This window comes from Suncus etruscus, chromosome 4, assembly GCF_024139225.1.
Source record: "Suncus etruscus isolate mSunEtr1 chromosome 4, mSunEtr1.pri.cur, whole genome shotgun sequence".
In the NCBI taxonomy this organism is placed as follows: Eukaryota; Metazoa; Chordata; class Mammalia; order Eulipotyphla; family Soricidae; genus Suncus; species Suncus etruscus.
This window is the reverse complement of record NC_064851.1, coordinates 55269887-55293916: the sequence shown is the minus strand read 5'-3', so window position 1 is coordinate 55293916 and position 24030 is coordinate 55269887. Positions and strand designations below refer to the sequence as shown.

Below are 24030 nucleotides of genomic sequence, written 5' to 3'. Positions count from 1 at the left end.
GGTAATGAGGTATATGTGGATGTGTCAATGTTCTCAGGAAAATTCAAAATGATGTTTGGAAAAACTTCCAAGTAGTAAAAAATTTAAATGTATCCATGTAGAATATTTGGAGATAAAGGAAGAGAGCATGCAACAGAAAGCTTGTAAACAGGGGTTCAGGGGTAGAAGACCAAGGGAAAGTACATAGCCAATAGGCGTAGTTACATGATCTACCCCCAAAATACAGACAGCAGTCCACCCAAAAACCCACCTACAAGTAGAGGCCTTGATCGGGGAGTAGCCCAAAGAATAGGATAATCTAGCATCCAGATAACCTCCTCTGAGATCTCCCTGCAAGTGGGGAAGACTGACAGTGACAATGGAAAGAAGTACCTTGAGACAACAAAAGAAACCATGATAAAGAAGTACAAAATAGCAAATCTTGTGGATTAAGATTGAAATTCTACAATCCCTTTATAACCTCTCTGAAATGGAGGTCAAAGTCAAAATGCTTAGGATTTCAATGAGCTAACTAAAAGAAATAATGGGATGTACTGCCAATAAAACGCAAGAGGATATGTCAGCAGAAATGAGAAAAATACAAACAGAAATGTAGAACTGAGAAACTTGTGTGGAAATGAAAAATTCATTGGAGGGCTTTACTAACAGAGTAACAGATACTGAAGATTAAATAGTGAGCTCAAGATGAAAACATCCAGACAGCAAGTGAAAATGGACAAGAAGAACAAGTGGTAGCACAGACACAGGGAGAAAGGAACTCTTATTCATTGCTGGTGGGAATGTAGACTGTCCAGCCTTTGGAAAAATAATACGAATATTCTTCAGAAAAGTAGAAATTAAGTTTACATATGACCCAGCAATACTGCTCCTGGGGATACATCCTAGAATCCAAAAGCACAGTATAGAAAAAAACATCTAAACTCCTATGTTCTTTCAGCACTATTCAGAATAGCCAGAATCTGGAAATCGAAGTGCCCAAGAACAGAGGAATAGATAAAGACACAATGGAATATGAGGCAATTGTTAGGAAAAATGAAGTCATGAAATTTGATTAAGTATGAATTGACAGAGTGAAATGAGCCAGAGGGAAAAGTACAAACATAGAATGATCTGTGGGATATTTAAAAAAAATCAACCAACCAACCATAGTATGAAAGTAATACCCAAGGGACCACAATGACAATAACGGTTACTCTGGATAAGAACTGGAAATATGTGTGCTCAGTTATCTTTCTTTTCTCTTAAGACAGATTTTCAAAATTAGAAATAAAGAGTTTTGGGTGGAGTAACAGCACAGAGGTAAGGCCTTGTATGCAGCATAGCGGGGAGGAACCCACGTTCGATTCTCAGCAATCCATATAGACCCTCTGAAACTGCCAGAAGTGATTTCTGAGCTCAGAGAGCCAGAAGTAACCCCTAAGAGCCGCCAGGTGTGGCTCAAAAACCAAATATAATTAAAAAAAGAAAAGAAAAGAAATCGAGGGTTTCAGTACAGTGGCTTAGTAACAAAGTGATTATCTCACACATATGTGAAGCTTTAGATTTATTTCCTAGCAATGTAATAAAATAGGTGGGAAAAGATGTTTTGCAAAGCTATATAATCTTTATTTTGTAAGAATCACATTATGCCTAGATATAAAACTATAATCACTCAGTATAATAACAGCACCTCACTTGCAATGCTGTGAGTACAAGAACAGCACCTCACTTACAATATATCTCTCAATAACTGAGATCTCTCTCCTTAACAGTAACTATGTCATGTTTTGTATATTTAACTACATTATCTGAGCCAAAACTGCACTAGACTACCTGGACAGAATGGTCTTTCCATGCACAGAGATATGATTAAGCAATATAGCATTTGCCTTGCAGGGTTCTGAGGTCCCAGATTTGATCCCCAACAGTGCGAAGAAAAATAAAATAAATGCAAAACAGTTGTTTTAAGAAATGCTTATAATTTCTAGTCATATATGCCTTAAAAATCATTAATAACTACCTATAGCCCCAATAATAAAGTCCAAACTCTCTATTTTCGCATACCATGCCCTCTAAAATATGACCCTTCGCTCTCTATTTCCAATCAGCACAAACATTCATGGCTCTGTATACACACAGGAATTGTGCAGTTCTTTCTATTTGTGTCTAGAGCTTTGGGAACACATTGCTCTTTGCTAAGTACACACACACACACACACACACACATCCTCCCTCCCTCTGTCTCCTTTACACATTGCTCTTTGCTAAGTACACACACACACACATTGCTCTTTGCTAAGTACAAACACACACACATACACCCTCCTCTGTCTCCTTTACTTGAAAAAATACACATTGCTCTTTGCTAAGTACAAACACACACACACACCCTCCCTCCCTCCCTCTGTCTCCTTTACACATTGCTCTTTGCTAAGTACACACACACACACACACACACACACACACCCTCTGTCTCCTTTACACATTGTTCTTTGCTAATTACAAACACACACTGTCTCCTTTACTTTGCTACCTTTGCCTCATTCTTCAAGATACACAGTTTTTAATTTCTTCTAAGACACATTCCCAATATTCTCAAGATGTTTAAATACATCTTCATGCTGCCAGAATAAGCTTCAGAGTACTTATCACAAATTTTACTATTTGCTGCTTCAATGGACCCAGCTAATGCATATAATACAGGATACTATTTAATAGATATTAAAAGATATATGAAACACTTTCAACTAACCTGTAGATGGTGGGCTCTGAATAATGTCTGAGAGATTATAACCTCCTGAACTATCTGATCGCTTCCGGGGCTTCTTTTTTGCTTTTGTTTTTGCCTTCTTCAACACACTTTCTCTGAAAAATAAACAGGCATAAAAATATATTAAGTTAGAGATAAAGCAGCAATTTAGCCAATGTGGGTATCACCTCCCCAACTTCATATTTATCCCACCTGAACAATCAGAACCACCTACACCTAGAATGGGCGGAAAGATGAATCTGCTTGTGGAGAGAGGGGATAAGGAGAGTTAGAAAGAGCAGGGGAATCAGTAGAGAGAATCAGGAGAGGATCAACAAAGAGAATCAGCAAAGGAAAGTCATTATCAACAAAGCCTGAAGAGCAGCTGAAGGGAGACAGAGGCAAAGAGAGCCAGAGAAGGAAGGAGTAGAGAGGTGGCTGCTTGGAAACGGCTTAGCATAGAAGCCATGTGAAGAAATGTACATGGCGGTTCGGATAGGACAGTGAAATAAAGCTGCTGACTCCTGGAATTTCATCTGACTGCTTTGTGAATTTCTCTGCTATAACCCTACAATCTTCAGAGCTGCCAGACCCTAGAGGCTTTAGGAGCCAGCCTGGCTGTTATGTTAGGTTGGCTTGTTGTTTTAATATAAATTTAAAGAGTCCTACCAACAGTAGGACTCTTTAAATTTATATTAAAACAACAAGCCAACCTAACATATAACTTTTGATCAAGTATAAACATATCAGGATATGTTCTGGTCACATCTACATGGCTGAAGACAAATTATTATTACTTGTTCTAACCCTAATATTTCTGTAAAAGTCAGAAATGTGATGGCACAATAGGAAATTAATTTGAAAAGCAATAAGAGGTATTACAATTATAAACTTAAAATAGAATAATTGATGTTTAAAAAATTTGAGAATAGGGACCAGAATGATAGCACAGCAGTAGGGCTTTTGCTTTGCATGTGACCAACCCCAAAGGACCTCGGTTTGATTCCCGGCAACCCATATGGTCCCCTGAGTCAGCCAGGGGCAATTTCTAAGCACAGAGTTTGGAGTAACCTCTGAGCAATACTGAGTGTGACCCCCCACACACAAATAATTTAAGAATACTCTATACCACAATTCAGTATTTTTAATAAAAAAAAGAACATTTATGAAAATAAGATTGTTTTATTTACCTACTATTATATATAAATATTATGGTCGTACCATAACTCATCTAGTTATACAGGTAAGCTGTGAATATTAATATTAATATAAGTCCAATGCTAATTTTATCATCAATTTTACTGTAACAAGTTTTACATCTATGTCATAAAATTCTACTAGAATCTAGAAAGGTTTAAAAAAATAATGAAGGATGTCTACTCTTGGTCAGCTCCATAGACTCACTCTGTTCTCAAAAGAGATATAAACCAAGACTTTAAAAATCATGGGTATATCTGCCATGTAGCTGAAAGTTGGCAATCTCGGGGAGGGACAGCAGGCCAAACCCCCACCCTGCAGAAGCCATACCTGCTGTATTCATTATCCACAATCACCACTTTGCCAATGGCCCTGTTCTCCAGCCTCTGTGATTCTCTGTAGAGAAACCAATCTGACCAAACTCCAGGTAGCCAGTATTTGAGCTGATATTGCCAGGACTTTTATGGAAAATGGGGGTATCCTCCCCACCCTTCTTATATTTCTGGGAGACCTGGCAGTTAAAAATAGTTACCACACAAAAGTCACAGTATAATAGCTTTGAATTCCTGGACTGTGAGGTCACATCCATGGGCACACAACTTCTTTTGTTTAATACTGTCATCCCCACAGGAACACACCAATTTAGATGCCAATGTGTAGCTGAAGTCATTTAATATTCAGAAACAAATGAAATAAAAAATGATCAGCTAGGAACAAGAGCTTATTAAACCTTCTGTCAACGACATAATGACCTCATTGGAAATACAATGATTTTTCAGACTTGTCGCTGTACATTTTATTTTTAAATTCCTTTCTCTTTTTTTTTCTGTTCTTTTTTTTTAATATGTAATTTTGCTCTGATCAACTGCCTATCTCTGAACAACCCAGCCTGCCAAGTATTTTCAGCAGTGACCTCTGGGCTCCTTGGGTACTCTTGGGAGTGACATATACATATAAATCATTACTGCTTAGCAATCACTCTCCAACTTTTTTTCCCCACCCCATCCTGCCCTCACTCTCCAAACTTTTTTTAAAACTGCTGATATCTCTAAACATCTTTTCTGTTCTATTACAAAATGCCTTTTATTTCTTTACTGTAATCTTTGAAGTATTTAAGGATAGAAATGTATTTATCCAACCAACAAGTTTAATCTTAAGTTACCTTCTTTTGATATTCATATTTAATTATGTATTTTCTGTTTACAAAAAAAGTGTGCTGTACTTATAAACATTAATTATGCATTTACTCTATAGTGCTTATGTCAAGTTTATCAATTTTTTTTCTGTCAATGGCAATGTAGAAGTATCAACAGTAAGGCCCAGAGATAGTACAGCAAATAAGGCACTTGCCTCACATGGTGCTAACCAGGATTTCATCCCTGGCATCCCATCTGGTCCCCAAGATTGTCAGGAGTAATTCCTGAGTGCTCAGCAAGAAATTATCCTTGAGCACTGCTAGGTGTGGCCTCAAAACCCAAAAATAGATCAATAAAAAATAAAAGTATCAATAGTACTCAAGATTCATGTAAGTGAACTGAGATGTGTGGGATATAAAGAAAGAAGACAAGAGGGAGAAATAGAGCTTACAAATAATTTTGTTCCATATTCATCTCTTCTTTGAAAAATACATCTCCATCTTCTTCCAAATAGTTAATATCTGGTCCATCTGAATAAGGCGTTATGATTCTTCTATCCATTGCTGGAATCTATAGAAAAAGATATTACTTTTCTAAGAAAAATCTGTATGGTTTAATAAGATTCATATAATTTCCCACTTCTTTTAATATGTAGTATTAGCTATAAAACTAAAAAATTTGACTAAACTGTAAAGGAGAAAATTTTTATTATATTCACTAGTTTATTTCATAAAAAGAAAACTTTTAGGGGCCAGTGAGGTGGTGTTAGAGTTAAGGTGTCTGCTTTGCAAGCGCTAGCCAAGAACGGACCACAGTTCGATCCCCCGGCATCCAATATGGTCCCCACAAGCCAGGGGCAATTTCTGAGCGCTTAGCAGCAGTAACCCCTGAGCATCAAATGGATGTGGCCCGAAAAACCAAAAAAAAAAAAAAAAAAAAAAAGAAAAAGAAAACTTTTAAAAAGCTCAAATGTATTATAAAATTAAAACACACATTAATCCATTACTTAGGGATCATCTGATTCCATGCTTCTAGACTTGTCCTCAAAATATTTGGTTAATATCAAAATAATGAATACTTAAGTTTTAAAAAATTATTTATAAATGAATTTAATTTATAAATTAACTTTTACAAATATAGATTTATAATTCAAGTGGTTACAACCCATTTATAAATTAATTTTAGAAATGGGTTGTTTATTTACAGTCACACTAGGTGGTGCTCAAGGGCTAATTCTGGTTCAGTACTTGGGGATATGGCAGTTATCATCATTTTGTAAAGTGAATTATTATTATTCAAAGGACTCAGAAATCACGCCCAGGCCTCCGGGATGCAAAGCATGCACTCCGTCCTTTGAGCTAGCTCTCAAGCTTTTAGCTTCAGTTTCAGTTTTATTAACTCTATCTATTAAAAAAAAAAAAAAAAAAAAAAAAAAAAGCCTGTTCCTCATTAAAAATATTTTGAGGTTGATGGTTGCTTCAGTGGTATTCAGGGGCTTGGCAATGTGGTATGACAGCTAAGTGACAGGTCCTAGAGATAAAATGCTAGGCCAACCTAGCAGTTTTAGTGGCCTGGGACAAACCTGAGGCTTCAAGAAAGCAAAGTATGTGCTCCAGTCTTCTGCGCTATCTTACCAACCCAAATGTCCTCATTTTTAAAAGATCTTGTTGTATAAAATTCATTAGGAGATCTACAAAAATCTTAGGAAATCTAAGCTTGATGGCTCTGTAACCTGCCTTATAGGCATAGGGTATTAAGTGAGTTCAACTTCTGAAGCCATAAGTGTCAAGTATGATTCTGACAACTGATATATTAACCAGGCAGATTTGTTATCTGTTGTGATCTATAGTATCACAGGCCATTTCCAATCATACTGCAGCCAGGGGTATGTGACCCTGGATAAATATTGCGACCTGAATACATAATAAGAAATAATAATAAGATTATAAAATAATAAGAACCACAATAAGAAAGAGAACCACAGTGACCCCTGATATTTAAATACATACGAGCATTACAACTTGAATGCCTACTACAAGTGATACACTAATAAGCACTAATAAGACGTAACTGGCACCCCCGTCATTACAGCATCAACAGTGATAACAATGAAAGGATGGGAAGAAAAAGAGGAAATATCAAAATAAAATAACAATTATTAAAAGCATTTCGTTTTAGGGTCACACCTGACAGTGTAGAAGTATGACCTGTACTCCCAGTTCTATTTTCAAAGGACCATATACAGTGTCATTTAAATACAAGGCAAGCATCTTATATCTATCAGGCATAAAAATTGTATTTTTGTTTGTTCTGGAGCTACACACATCTGTGCTCAAGACTTAGTCCTGGCTGTCCTCAGAGCAGGCTCTGGGAATCCTATCGGATGACAAGGATAGAATCCAGTTTGGCCTTAATAATGGAAAGTGCTTTAGTTCTTCTACTGTCTCTCAGGCCCCCTAAAAAAAAATAAGTCTGACCTAATATATTGTTTGTGAACACCATAGCCTGTCTTAACTGAAAAAATATAAGCCTTACCATTTTTCGGTAAAACACAGAAAGATCCTTTAAAACTTCATCACTTAAAACATCGAGAGACCTAAAATTTGAAACACAAAATTCTATACTAAATGAGTCAGATAACTTAAAATCTGTCAAGATTTTCAAAAATGTTCATGCTGCCTAAGAATAGTTTTTTAAACATTAACATGCCCGTTGCTAAATACTCTTTTTAAAAGCTTGCAAAATATATTTCATAGAAATAGCAAACACATTAAATAGCATAAAATAAAAAAAAGTCAAATAACTCTTAAGTTTTAATTCTTCATACAATTATCACTACTATAAAATTTTTGAAAAACCCTAAACAATTCACCTCTTTAAACTGTAGTATCTTCATGATCAGATCAGTTATATTCAAAGTAGATTTCAAGTAATTCTTGTTCCAAAAAATGTACTGATATTTTAATCAAAATTTACCCTAATTTAATACAATATAACCTGAATATTCAGTATGTCTATTTGGGGAACTACACCCAGCTGTGCTTAGGGCTTACTCTACTAGCTCTGTCCTCAGGGATCACTCCTGGTTGTGCTGTGGGGACCACTGGAGGTGCAGGGGATCAAACCCAAGTCAGCTGTGTGAGGGCAAGAACCATTACCCAGTGTATCATCTCTTTGTCCCCTGGATATTCAAATATATACTAAACTAGTTTTCATAACTTTAAAGTTAATTTGTGATGTTCCATCTATTGTGGTACATTCATTTTCTTAGAAATTTATACTTTGAGCAAATATCTATTTGTTTAGGAATTATTAACTTCATAAATCCTAATTTTAACTAGTTAGGCATGTCTACTTATGTAATATTATTAAAGTGAAGATAATGACCATAGTAAATATGCCATCCTTAATTTAAAAGATCAGCCAAATCACTTGTCACAACACAATAATTAACAATAGGACCGATCTATACAGGGCCTTTCATCCTTCAAAAAACTGAATACACTTTCTTCCCAAGTGCACATAGAGCTTTCTCTAACTTACATAATTTTACAAGTGTATAAATTATTCCCAAGCACCCTATCAGATCACAATATCACAGAGATCAAGATTGATTGTAAAAAGAAGATGTGGAGAAAATCTAACAACTGAAATTAAGCAACATGATGCTAAATAACAGCTGGATCAAACAAGAAATGGAGAAAAAATAGAAAGGTTCCTTGAGACTAATAATGAAGAAAAACAAATGACCAAAATCTATGGGAAACAGAAAAAGCAGCATTTTGGGGGAACTAATAACTACACAGGCCTATATAAGGAAAGAGAAAAAGAAAAAAATACACAACACAAATGATGAACTTAAATATTTGGAAAACAAACAGCAAAGGAACCAAAACCCAGAAAGAAATAAAGAAATAATAAAAGCCAGAACAGAAATCAATAATATATAGGAACAATGAAAACAATAAAAATAACTGATGAAACTAGGAGCTGGTTTCTTGAAGAATAAACTAGATAAATAAACCATTGGCATGACTCACAAGGGAAAAAGGGAAAATGCTCAAATAAGTCAGATCAGAAATGAAATGCAAGAGATTACAGCAGAACAACAAAAAAAAAATCAAGAAATTCTGAGGGTTTATTATGAATATCTATACTCCATTAAGCTAGAGAAACTTGAAAATACGGACAGACTTCTGGAAAAAATAAAATCTCCCAAAACTGAAGGAGGAATTAGAAAACATAAACAGCCAATTATAAGTAAAGAAATTGAAACAGTAATTAAGAATCGCCCCAAGAATAAAAATCCAGGACCACACATGTTTACGGGTTTTATCAAACATTCAGAGAAGAGTTACTACCATTGATCCTTAGACTCTTTCAAACTATCAAAGAGACAGAAATCCTCTCTAATACCTTCTATAAAGCTAAAAGCTAACATCACACTCATTCCCAAAACTGACAAAGATACTACCAAGAATGAAAACTACAAATCAATCTCACTGATGAACAATGATGTAAAAATCTTAGCAAGATGAGTCTAACAACTTATCAGACTCTACATCAGGGGTCTCAAACTCAATTTACCTGCGGGCCACAGGAGGCAAAGTAGGGGTGATCCTTGAGTGCAGTCAGTAGTAAGCCTTGAACATTGGGGGTTGCGACCCAAACAACTAAAACAAAACAAAACAAAACTAAAAAAGATTCCTCTAGGGCAGGGCCACAAAATGTTGTACAGAGGGCCTTTTGCAGCCTCTGGGCCGTGAGCTTGAGACCCCTGCTCTACATCATGACCAAGTGAGTTTCATCCCAGGGATGCAAGCTTGTTTCAATATATGCAAATCAATCGACATAATACACCACATCAGTAAAAGGAAGGATAAAAAACATGATCATTTCAAACGATGCAGAGGAAACATTTGAAAAAATCCAACACCCATTCGTGATGAAAACTCTCAGCAAAATAGGTGTAGAAGGAGCCTTCCTCAAGATATTTCCACCAAGACCACACACTAGGCAAAAATGTCCACTGTCTCCACTTTTATTCAACATAGTATTAGAAGTCCTAGCAATAGCAATCAGACAACAGAAGGAAGTCAAGGAATCAAAATTACAGGAGGAAGTCATACTCTCTCTTTATTTGAAATGAATTGATAATATACATTGAAGACTCTAAAGAGTCCACAAGAAAGCTCCTAGAAACAATAAACTAATACTGCAAAGAGGCCGCTACAAAGTCAACACACAAAAGACAGCTGCATTCCGTTATACAAATAACAACTCAGAGTAGAAAGAGAGCAGAGTCTATTCCATTTAAAATAGTGTCTAAAACTATTAAGTATCTAGGAATCAACCTAACAAGTGAGAAACCTATACCATGAAAACTTCAAAAAGACTTTTAGAAATTGAAGACCAAAGGAAATGGAAGACTGAAATAATCAATATCATCAAAATGACCATCTTACCCAAACTATTATATAGATTCAATGCAATCCCTATTCAAATTCAGACAATGTTCTTCAAGGACTTAGAACAAGAATTATAAAGGTTGTGTGGAACCATAAAAGATGTAGGATAGCTAAAAAGATATTGAAAAACAAGAAACTGGGCAGTACTCCATTACCTAATTTGAAGCTCTACTTCAAAGCCATAGTGATCAAAACAGCATGGTATTGGAACAAAGACAGACTTTCAGACCAATGGGTCAGAATAGAACAGTGACAAACCAGCCAAGAACTTGAAATGGAATGCAGTCTCTTCGACAAATGATGTTGGAATAACTGATTAACCAGGTGTAAGAAAGTAAAGATCAATACGTCTCTCACACTTTACATAAATCAATTCAAAGTGGGTTAAAGCCCTTGAAATAAGAACTGAATATATAAAATGCATTGAGGAAAACATAGGCAGAACACTCTAAGGCTTAGATCTCAAATTCTGTATGGCAAAATAAACATAAACTAAAATTTGAAGACAATTAACTGAATGGGAAAATTTTTTATTCAACACATCAGATAACGATTTCATACCTATGATATAAAAAGTACTCACAATGGTTAATTTCACTAAAATCTAAAAACCCATCCAAAAATGGAGAGAGGTAATGAACAGGCCTTTCTCTGAGGAAGACCAACAGATGGCCAACAGACACATGAAAAAATGCTCATCATCACTTATCATTAGGGAAATCCAAATCAAGACAACAATGAAATAAGTTACACCAGTGAGGATGGCACATATCAAAAATAATGGGAACAATCTCTGTTGGCTGTGATGTGGTGAGAAAGTATCTCTCATCCACTGCTGGTAGGAATGCTGCCACTCCAACCTCCATGGAAAACAGCATGGAGAGTTCTCAGTAAACTCAGAATTGAGCTGACATACAACCCAGCAATCCTTCCTTTAATTATCTATCCCCAGTACAGAAAAATATTCACCAAAAGGATGTATGCACACTGTTAATCACTGCAGCACTCAGTACAATAGTCAAGACTTGAAATCAACCTAGATATCCAACAACAGACGAATGGATCATGAAGATGTGGTACATATATACAATTGGAATACTACATAGCTGTAAGGAATGATGAAATCATACAATTTGCATGGATGGAACTGGAAGATATGTTAAATGAAGTAAGACTGAAGAAGGATAAAAACATATGTGGTATTCAAAATAACTGTATGAAGAAACGCAATGATGCAATTGGGAATTGTCTATAACACCCTTGGCACCAGAGTTTAGTTGAGGAGAAGAAAGAAAGTGGAAGAGGAGAAACACTAACATGAAAGGATGGGAGCAAGGGGCCAAGAGGTCTCACGTGCACTGACAGTGTTAAAAAAGAACAGAATTAAATACCCAAGACAAAGGCATAGAATCAAGAGATTACAGAATCAAGAGACCCAACCTTTAACAATCTAATCTTAAAATAGGCATGTTCTACTGGCAGTCTAGGTGGTGTGGAGGTGATATAGGATGTACTTGGGGAACATTGTTGGAGGTAATTGGTCACTGTTGGTGGGATTGACCCTGATTCGTGTGTGTCTGAAATCCAACTAGGAAGGACTTTATAAATCATAAGGTTTCAATAATAATAATAATAATAATAAACAACCTGCTATCACTTATAATAAAGTACCTAGATCAAGACTTTCTTGATTCTTGCAAAAAAAAGTTTGCTGATTTTTCTCATTTGTCACATGGGCATAAATCTATTTCAAGGAGTTTCTCTAAAAAATTAACTACTTACGAAGTACTTTTAGAATGTTGCCATTCTAAATGTATAATGTTTATATGTCATTATAATTATGTTTATAAAACTATTTTAAATAGTATTTAAAAAGAATTTGAAAAGAATTGTCACTGCTAAAATTTTAAAACTAAGATAAACAAGCTTTAAAAAGAAAAGCTATTCTACTATCACAATAGTAAATTTCCAAATCCACAAAACTAAACTTGATAAAATAAAATTTTAATTTTATATTTATATAAATTTATAAATTTATATAAATATAAATTATATTTATATTTAATTTTATATTTAAAATTTAGTTATATACTTCATATAATATTCCACTACCAAAATATTGAACAATTTAATAAAATTTACGAGATTTTTCTAATAATAAATTTTCTAGATTTCCAAAGAATATTAGCATTTTTTCAAATTTGCTATACCCTTGTAATGTCAACATAATATGAAATACTAGCTTACAAGATAAAGCATGAATATTTAGCTAATTTTTATGTATCCTTTTAATATTGAAAACTTTTGTATCCATTAATGCCAACTGAAAACTTTCCATATTTATAATTTAGATTATCAACAAGACCTGCTAATTTTCAAGCTATCCGCTACAGCTCAAATTTCACTGAAGATTTAATGTGTATAACAAGAAATACAGTATAATACAAAGAGAAGACAGAAATCAACCAGTAATAAATTTTATGCTCTTATACATAATTATATACAATTCTTATACATAATTTTTAAATATAATGGTTTAATAAGAGTACAGATAGTTTACAAAAGCCAAGGTACTACGCATAATTACAAAGCAGCCTAGTAAGAGAAAACATATTAAAAATATATTTGTGACAGTATTGCTTAAATTAAGCAGTATTGAGGGATTTTCCTATGTTTTATTCATGATTATTTTCATTTTCTGCAACATGTTCACATTTAAAGTTGATATTATTGGTGGGACTGGTATTGGCACATTCTATGCCTGAAACTCAACTATGTTTGTGTATCTTTGTGAATCAGTTCTATAATAAAAATTAACATAAAAATTTACTTAAGTAGCTGCACCAAAATATATATAATTGCTTTTCTCAACAGACCTATAAGCCCTACTTTCTTAGACTGTGTGCTATGATTCCACATTGGGCTATGCAACTTTTAATGTTATAAAATATATTTCCTGGCCAGGGATTTAGCTCAAAGATATGGGTACGTAATTTTCAATTTCTGGTGCTTTACTGAGGAGTAAGAATTGAACACAGAACGTGCAGTAATCCCTGAGAACCAATAGGTCCGACCAAAAAGCAGTGAAAAGAAAAAAAGAAAAATTTGACATTCATGAGCTCTGAGGCCCTTAAAAATAAACAAATTTATTTATGATTATTAGTAAATTTTTTTATCTGTATACCTATTTTGTATAGCCATAGCTCCAGGGTTGCATATAAATTTCTTGGCTAAAAAGGGGTCATAATCAGTTTAATAAGTCCTGATAAATGTGTGAACCGAACCTACCTTGCTTCTAGTAAAGCAGACATATTTAGTCCTATAAACTGTAAACAAGACAATTTCAACTGGTCAGCATTATACATTGCTGAAAATTCCAGGAGCATAGCAGCATTCTTAAGGTTAACTACAAAAAGAAAAAAGAAAAGTAAGATTAAATTCGACAATAAATGTATATACTATTTCTAAAGTTGTCAGGTATGGTCATTTAAAACAAGAAAAATTAGAGCAAGAAAAAATTCTTTTCTTCACAAAAACTTAAAATACAGCAAATATAAAACCTATTTTCTGGGGCTGAAGCAATAGCACAGGGATAGGGCATTTGCCTTGCATATGGCCTACACGGACAGACCCAAGTTCAATCCCCAGCATCCCATATGGTCCCCCAAGTCTGCCAAGAGCGATTTCTGAGCACAGTCAGGAGTAACCCGAGTGCTGCTGGGTGTGATCCAAAAATCAAAAAACACAAAACAAGCAAAAAATCCAATCTATTTTCCATTCCAACAAACCAAAGTAATTTTAAACAGATGCTTAGATATATAAAATATAATTTGCATTAATTAATTCACAGTAATTAATATAAGATGCACATATAAAATCTCTAAGAAAAAACAATACAGAAAATTTCATTACAGTGTGACCAAAGAAATACATGTAGCAATATGACAACTATTATTTTTTAAATATTTTTCCGGGTGCACATTTGGCAATGCCAGTTATTTCTGGCTCTCCACATAGGGTAAGAGTAAAGGAAGCTGATAAAATCATTTTATACTTATGTTGCAATATTTATGTGGTTGTAGGAGATGCAATGTAGAGCACAATAATAGCTAATAATGCTGTATTATATATTTTAAAACTAAGATCTTAAAATGTTCACATCACAGTGAATTCAAATAGCGCAGTGACAGTGAGACCAAAATAGGTGGAGGAAACATTGCTAAGATCTATTAGTTTTTTATTTTCTTTGGGAGAGAGGAGGTAGCTTGGAACTCAGTGGTGGTCAGGAGATGCAGAGATTAATACACGGTCTGTGCAAGCAAGTTTTCAAGGTAAGTCCATCATCCCCTATATTATATTCTCCTGTTTCAAGTCTTGCCTCAGTTTACAGCTCAAAGAACTTGAATATTAAGAACAAAATAATAATAACAAAAAAAAAACCTCAAAATTTTCACAGTTGAGTGCTCAGAAGCACAGTTATACAATTAGCTTAAATAATGAACAGGAAAATAAACAGTTCAAGATAAAAATGAGATATGCTTTGATCAGATATATTAGAAGATAGTTATATAAACATTTTAAGTAACAAGTGGAAATAGGTAACTAAAGTAGTTTTATACAAGACCAGTGCAAGGGTAAAAATGTCTATTTTCAAACTTTCATACTTGAATTTTCAAAATAAATTATACATTGTTATTAAGCTTTTTAAATACCCCAATAAAAAACTATTATATTTAAATTGCATGATAGACATTTTCACATACTAGCATCATTAGAATAATGAAGTACTAACAAGCGATGACACAAAATTGATTAAATGTTCAAAAAATGTTTATGACACACACACACATATAATGTATGTTTTTGTTTTGTTTTGGGACCACATGAGAAGTGCTCAAGGCTCTTGGCTCTGTACTCATGGATCACTCCAGGCAGGACTTTGGGGACCATACAGACAACAAGTCAGTAGTTGTAGGGCAAACACCAAATCTTTTAGTTCCCATAAATGGATTTTTTTAAACAGCATTAGCGAACAAGATAATTTCTTTTAAATGTTAATTTTGAATCTTCTAAATATATTCATGATATTCTAATTTTAAAATACTCACGCTTTTCAGTTAAAGCTACTTCACAAATTTCTTTCAATCTAGTTATGAGAAGCTGATCAGCCACCACAAGAACACCACATACAAAATCCACATTTTGAGATTCTAAAACAAAGAATAAAGAATTAATCTTTATTGCTGGGTCAACATTACACTTAAAAAGTTCAAGTAAATAGGACATTATGAAAGAATTACTGTATACCTGTCTAAATATTGCAATGGAAAGTATGATACCCACTAATAACCTCTAGTTGTCTTTTTTTTTATTCTTATTTTTGGCCCATACCTCATAGCTCACTATTGGCTTTTTAATCAGAGATCAGTCTTAGCTCTGATGCTGTACTCAGTATCATATGCCATGATGGAGGTGGAACCTGGGTCGGCAATGTGTAAGGTAAGCACTTTACCTACTATACTATCTCTCTGGTCCTATATTCCTTTCTTTTAAATGAAAAACCTTAATGAAAAGCACCTAAATATCCTGGTTTACACTAAAACAAAACAATAGGCTATGTGAATTACATTTTTAGTATAAAAAGGGCAATTAAAAAAAAACAAGCTTCTTTATTTAAAATTTCTCTCACTGTTAGACAAATATTTTTCAACCTAATGGAAAAAGTAAAATCTCAGTCTAAAACTGAGTATACAGGTGTATGTTGAGGATATGTAAAATATAAATGCTAAGAGGGTGGGAGGAGAGGCAGAATATAGTCTAGCATAAATTAAAATTGGTCACTCTAAAGTACTTTTTAAAATAGAAGCTCCTAATTTAGAAACAGAGACAACCAAAAGAAACATGAAAAAACAATTATCAAGGATTTGCAAAGAGATAGTATAGGTGCTTGCCTTTCATGTTGCCAACCTGAATTTGTCCCAAGACACCTATGTAGGTTTCAGAGCAGAACCCTGAGCACAGAGCCAGGATTAAACCTGGACTATCACTTGGTTTGGCCCCAAAATAAAATAATAACAATGCTCATTCATCATCACTGATAGTCAGAGAAAGGTGAATCAATACTACATTGAGCTACCATTAATATACACCATTGATGAGTAAATAAAAAAAAACAGAAATAAAGTGTTAAGAGTGTGAAAAACAAGAAAAAACTTGATATTCATTATTGGTAAGAGTGCAATCTGGTTCATTTTTATAAAATCAATATGGAGATTTTCAAATAATTATAAAAAAGAACTCCCCAAGCATGGTTCATATTTAATGCAATCTGTACAAGGATATCCATGATATTTTTTCAGAGAAATAAATCAAACACTCTGAAATTCAATGTAACAATAAACTTCCATGAATAGTAATCCTTGGGGGGGAAAAATGGTAAGCATCACTTTCCTTAACTTCAAACTATACTATAAAGCAGAAGAAAAGTGGGATAATACTGGAATAAAGACATCCTCGAGTTGATGATCAACTAACTAATCTTTGATAAAGAGCAAGAAACATGAAGTGGAGCAAGGACAGCCTCTTCAACAGGTGATGATGAAAAAACTGGTCATCTACATGCAGAGAATTTGGACCTTGACTTAATGATGTGCAACGAAAGTCAAATCAAAATGAATCAAAGACCTTGATATCACACCTGCATCATCGGATACTATGAGATAGTACTGTCCTGCAAGAATAAGACCTAGCCTTGAACAGGGAGATTCCTGGGTTGGAAGCCAAAATTAGAGTCTGTCAGAATTAGACCATCTAAAGTAAAAGAAAAACAAGCATGGTTAAGGTTGGTAACTGAAGGGAATGTGTTTATAAGCATAATGTATGCCACAGGATACAGGATTTGTCAGGATGCTCTCAGGGGTCTCAAACTCACGGCCCGCGGGCCATAAACGGCCCTCCATACAACATTTTGTGGCCCTGCCCGAAAGAAATCTTTTTTAGTTTTGTTTTGTTTTGTTTTAGTTGTTTTGGTCACACTCCCCAATGTTCAAGGCTTACTACTGACTTTACACTCAAGAATCACCCGACTTTGCCTCCTGCGGCCCCTAGGTAAATTGAGTTTGAGACCCCTGCAAGCATCTGTGCCTCTGCTTTGCTTCAGATAAGGTAGGACTGTGGCCTTGTCTGCCTCAATCTGTGCAAGGAAAGTTATAATGTATGTAGCAAAACTGCTCAGGGCTCTTAGATATCTTTGGCTTGAGCTCTAATAAACTTTCTTTACTTTCACTTATTTCTGTTTCTGGAGTCTGTGTGAATTACAACCTAAAAGTACATAGAGGAAAATATAAAAACTCTCCATGACGTTGAAGCTAAGAGAATTTCAAGGATAAAACACCGCAGACCAAGCAAGTGGGAGCAAAGATAAACAAATGACACTACATTAAACTAAGAGGCTTCTGCACTTCAAAGGAAATGATAGGCAGTATATGAAGACATCCCACAGACTGGAAGAAACTATTTACCCAATACCCGTATAATAAAGTATCAATATCTAAGATATAAAAGGTAGAGCTTAACAAAAAAAAATAACCAACCACATGAAAAAATGACTAAAAGACATAAACAATGTCTTCAAAGAAATACAGATGGCCAAAAAGCACATGAAAAATTGTTCCATACCAATAATCATCAGGGAGATGCAAATCAAAACAGTAAGATTCCACAGAAACTGATACAAATGAAGAAAGACAAGAACAAGTGGTGGGACAGATGTGGGGTGAAAGCAATTCTCATTCAATACTGATGGAAATGTTCACTTGTCCAGCCTTTGTTAGAAAACAATTTGTACAACAAAATGAACAATCCTCAAAAAACTTCCATATGACCCAGCAATTCCACTTCTAAGAATATATCCTAGGAGTCCAAAACAACAACGTAGAGAAATCCTCTACATTCCTATGCTCATCACAGCAGTATTCACACTAGCCAGAGTATGGAAACAAACCAAGTGCCCAAGAATATATCCAAATATATGCCTGAGAATACCTACAAGTATATCACTTATTTGAAAATATGTATGTCTGTTCCTTGCAGTACTATTTACAAGAGTCAAGATTTAGAAATTTAAGAGCCAGAAATAACCCAACAACAGATAAGTGGGTAAAAAAGATGTAGTATAGATAATGGAATAGTATTAACTCTACTATTAGAGAGACAATATATGCTTTTTTATAACAGATAGGGAATGAAAGATGGAAAGAATAAGTAAAACAAGTGAAAATAAGAAGTGGAAAAAATACTGGGTGAACTCATTTACATGTAATGTATAAACAAATTTAAAAAACCACAACTGATAAGTCTAGGAATGAGAAATAGTTAAAGAAGGAGAACACAGATTTTTAAAATGAGAGGTCACTGAGATTTGAAACAAAGGACAATTTCCAGAATTCTCTCATCCATAAAAGCAATACTATAAAAAAGTGATCAAAATAAACTTTTCAGCATTCCAAATTATCTACAATTGCATATACTATGGAATGATTACATAAGATGAAGGATATCACTTGCTAAGAATAACAAGCTTTGGAACACCTAAACTACTCAAAGAACATGAACAGATGAAATAGAAGTCTCTGATAAACTCAACAGAAACAACATAGGAATCAATGAAGAGAGAAAATTGTCTGCCCCTGAGGGGAGAGGGCAGGAGAAAAACTGGGGACACTGGTGGTGGGAAATGTGCACTGGGAAGGGTATTGTGCATTGCACATTTCCCACCACCAGTGTCCCCAGTTTTTCTCCTGCCCTCTGGTAAGGGTATTGTGCATTCAGGCTGTGTTCTTTACACTGACTATATAGAAAGAGAAGATACAGTAAATGCACCCCATATACACCTTAACAAAGGCCCTTTGCCTGGTCTGTATTGTGAATTGGGGAATAAAAAAAAGGGTATTGTGCATTGTATCAGTGAAACTCAATAATGAAATACTTTGTATCTATGAAGAAAAAAATAAACTGTATTATGAATAACCTTTTATCCACAGTGTTTAAATAATTAAAAAATAAAATGAGCACTCTGAGAACTTCAAGGAAACTTCTCCTGCCTGTGCCTGTCTGCCTGTGTTTCTGAATCCCTGAAGATTTCCTCAGAGGCCAAGGGAGCGCACCCCCAAAAAACTGCATTTTGAAGCTGACCAGTAAGTACATTCTGGCTGCAGGAGTTGCTGTCCTATAAGCTGAGGCCTCTGGCCTGTGGAGGCTCTGCCCCACTGTGCCTTATTTCACTCTGAGGAATCAAGGGAAACTTCTCCTGCCTGTGCCTGTCTGCCTGTGTTTCTGAATCCCTGAAGGTTTCCTCAGAGGCCTAGAGAGCATACCCGAAAAAAACTGCGTTTTAAAGCTGCCCAGTAAGTACATTCTGGCTGCGGGAGTTGCTGTCCAATAAGCTGAGGTCTCTGATCTATGGAGGCTCCGCCCTGCTGTGCCTTTGTTCACTCTGAAAACTTCAGGGGAAACTTCTTCTACTCCTGTCTGCCTGTGCTTCTGAATCCCTGAAGGTTTCCTCAGTGGCCTAGGAAGCACACCCCCAAAAAACTGCATTTTGAAGCTGCTGAATAAGTACATTCTGGCTGCAGGGGTCGCTGTCCAATAAGCTGAGGTCTCTGGCCTGTGGAGGCTCCACCCTACTGTGCCTTTGTTCACTCTGAGGACTTTCAACTAGAGGCAGCACAAGAGCGCGGCCACTTCACTTCACTTCACTGCACAGTCGCACACTCTTTCTAACCAATGAACCCCACCACAACACGCAGGAAAAACCACACTGTGAGCGTAACAATGGGGAAACCTCGCAGGCAAACGCCATCCACAGAAAATAAAGACGAAAGCTCGGATGACCTAATAAATTCCAACCACCTGATTAACCTCTCAGATAAGGACTTTAGAATAGAAATATGGAATATGTTCATAGAACTCAAAAAAAAGCATAGATCAATCTGAAGAGAACACAAAGACAGAAATCAGAAAACTGAAATAACAGATCTGAAAAACACAATTGCTCAACCAAAAACCTCAATGGATAGCCTCGCCAACAGGGTATCAGCAGCTGAGGAGAGAATCGAAGTACTGGAAGATGTGATGCAAAAAAACTCAACACAACAGAAGAAATTGTAAAAAGAACCTTAAGACAAATGAACAGGCAATGGAAAAAGTACTCAAGGCATGAGAAGAGATGATAATAGAAGTCTTTGATAAACTCAACAGAAACAACATAAGAACATAAGAAACTAAGGAAGGAGATCTCCAGGAAGAATCAACTGTCAAAGACATCATCAAAGAGATACTCCCAGAGTTAAAGACTACATGTAATCAAATTCTGATGCCCGAAGAGTACCAGCTAAAAGAGACCCAAAGAAAATCACCCCAAGATACATCCTCGTTACAATGACAAATCCCATAGATAGAGATAGAATACTGAAAGCAGCAAGATCAAAAAGGAAAAGTACATTCAAAGGAGCATCCCTAAGACTTACAGCAGACAAGTCACAAGAAATTCTCAAGGCCAGAAGACAGTGGTGGGATATTGTGACAGCCTGAATGAAATGAATGCCTCGCCGAGAATAATGCACCCAGCCCGACTCATGTTCAGGTTTAAGGAAGAATACATAGCTTCATGGATAAACAACAGCTCAGAAACTTCACAGATGATAAACCACCCTTAAAGGAAAAACTGACACGTCTACACTAAGACAAAACAGACCAACAAACACAGCAAAATTATCTACAAAAATGACATTTCATCTGACAATCATCTCCCTCAATGTCAATGGACTAAATTCACCAATTAAAAGACACAGAGTGGCAAAATGGGTCAAAAAGATGAATCCAACCTTCTGCTGCCTACAAGAAACACATCTGAATAGTCAGAACAAACATAGACTCAAAATCAAAGGCTGAAGGAAAATCATCCAAGCAAACAACACCCTCAAAAAACCTGGGGTGGCCATATTAATATCTGATGACACCAACTTTATACTCAGAAAAGTGGTAAGGGACAAAGATGGACACTATGTACTAATCAAGGGATATGTGCAACAGGAAGAAATTAGACTATTAAAAATATATGCACCCAATGAGACACCAGCAAAGTATCTAATACAATTACTGACAAATCTGAAAGAAGAAATCAATAATAACACAATAATTGTGGGAGACCTCAACATGGCCCAATCAACACTTGATGTGTCAACCACATTGAAACACAACAAAAACATACTAGCCCTAAAAAGAGTTATGGAAGAAAGAGGACTAGTAGATATATACAGGACACTCCATCCCAAGAAACCTGGATACACATTCTTTTCCAATGTACATGGGTCATTCTCCAGAATACACTAAATGCTGACACATAAAACATACTTCCATAAAATCAAGAGGATAGAAATCTTGCAGGCTACCTTTGCTGACCACACGGCTCTGAAATTAGATGTGAACTACAAAGGGACACAGAACAAAAACTTTAACAATTGGAAATTAAACACCCTGCTACTGAACAACCAGTGGGTCTGAGATGAAATCAAAAAGGAAATCAAAACTTTCCTGAAAACAAATGATAATGAAGACACAAACTGTCAGAATCTATGGTACACAGCAAAAGCGGTCCTGAGGAAAATTTATAGCTCTACAAGCACATATCTGGAAGGAAGAAGGGGCATACCTGAATAACTTAATGGCACAGCTCAAAAAACTAGAAAATGACTAACAAAAGGAATCAAAAATAGGGAGCCAGAAGGAAATAACAAAGCTGAAAGCAGAAATCAATGAAGTGGAAAACCGAAAAACAATCTGGAAGATCAAAGAAAGCAGAAGTTGGTTCTTTGAAAAAATAAACAAGATTGATAGACCATTGGCAAAACTAACAAAGAAAGAGAGAGAGAAATCTGATAACCCATATTAGAAATGAAAAGGGGGAGATCACGACAGAAATTGCAGAGATCCAAAGGGTCATCAGAGACTACTTTGAGAAACTTTATGCTACTAAACATGAGAACGTAGAGGAAATGGAAAAATTCTTGGACACTTATAACCTTCGACATTTAAGTAAGGAGGATGTAGCATATCTAAACACCCCCATCACTACTGAGGAAATTGAAACTGTAATCAAACATCTGCCCAAAAAGAAAAGCTCAGGCCCAGATGGATTTCCTAATGAATTTTTTCAAATCTTTCAAGAGGAGCTATTACCAATCCTAGCCAAATTCTTCCATTAAATTGAAAAAATGGGAACACTCCCAAACAGCTTTTATGAAACCAACAACACCTTGATACCAAAACCAGACAGAGATGCTGCCAAAAAAGAAAATTACAAACCAATATCCCTGATGAATGCTGATGCAGAGATCTTCAAAAAAATCCTGGCAAATAGGATCCAATGCATCAACAAGAAGATCATACACTATGACCAAGTAGGTTTCATCCCAGGAATGCAAGGATGGTTTAACATTCGTAAATCTATCAACATCATATACAATATCAACAGCAAGAAAAATAAAAATCACATGATCATATCAATAGACGCAGAGAAAGCATTTGATAAGGTCCAACACCCATTCTTGATCAAAACTCTCAGCAAGATGGGAATGGAAGGAACCTTTCTCAATCTAGTTGAAGCCATCCACCACAAGCCAATGGCAAATATCATCCTCAATGGAGAAAAACTAAAAGCCTTTCCTCTAAATTCTGGTACACAACAAAGCTGTCCACTCTCACCACTCCTCTTCAACATAGTACTGGAAGTTCTTGCTATAGCAATCAAGCAAGAAAAAAGATATCAAGAGAATCCAGATAGGAAAGGAAGAAGTCAAGCTCTCATTGTTTGCAGATGACATGATACTCTACTTAGAAAACCCTAAAGACTCTACCAAAAAGCTCCTAGAAACAATAGATTCATATAGCAAGGTGGCAGGCTACAAAATCAACCTACAGAAATCAATGGCCTTTTTATACGCCAATAATGATAGGGAAGAGATGGAAGTCAGGAAGGCAATCCCATTCACAATAGTGCCACACAAACTCAAATATCTTGGAGTCAACTTGACCAAAGACGTGAAGGACCTATACAAAGAAAACTAGAAAGCCTTGCTCCAAGAAATAAGAGAGGACACACGGAAATGGAAACACATACCCTGCTCATGGATTGGCAGGATTAACATCGTTAAAATGGCAATACTCCCCAAAGCATTATACAGATTAAATGCGATCCCTTTAAAAATATCCATGACATTCTTCAAAGAAGTGGATCAAACACTTATGAAATTCATCTGGAACAATAAACACCCTTGAATAGCTAAAGCACTCCTAGGGAAAAGGAAAATGGGAGGCATTACTTTCCCCAACTTTAAACTGTACTACAAAGCAATAGTTATCAAAACAGCATAGTACTGGAATAAAGACAGGCCCTAAGATCAGTGGAGTAGGCTTGAGTTCTCAGAGAACGTTCCCCAGACAT

At 35.5% G+C, this 24030-nt stretch overlaps 1 protein-coding gene and 1 non-coding gene across 2 annotated transcripts in view; one reads left to right on the top strand and one right to left on the bottom strand.

Moving 5' to 3' along the window:
- Positions 1 to 24030, bottom strand: part of IBTK (inhibitor of Bruton tyrosine kinase) — an 87730-nt gene that overhangs the window by 11863 nt on the left and 51837 nt on the right. The window contains exons 17-21 of the mRNA XM_049772182.1: positions 15638 to 15739; positions 13818 to 13935; positions 7597 to 7657; positions 5513 to 5631; positions 2732 to 2844 (exon numbers count right to left, since the gene is read on the bottom strand). Of these exons, the coding sequence (XP_049628139.1) occupies positions 2732 to 2844; positions 5513 to 5631; positions 7597 to 7657; positions 13818 to 13935; positions 15638 to 15739 (513 nt within the window). The remainder of the gene's footprint in view (positions 1 to 2731; positions 2845 to 5512; positions 5632 to 7596; positions 7658 to 13817; positions 13936 to 15637; positions 15740 to 24030) is intronic.
- Positions 19343 to 19469, top strand: LOC126007991 (small nucleolar RNA SNORA51). Its single transcript, XR_007495444.1, has one exon. It is a non-coding gene; the product is annotated as a small nucleolar RNA SNORA51 (small nucleolar RNA).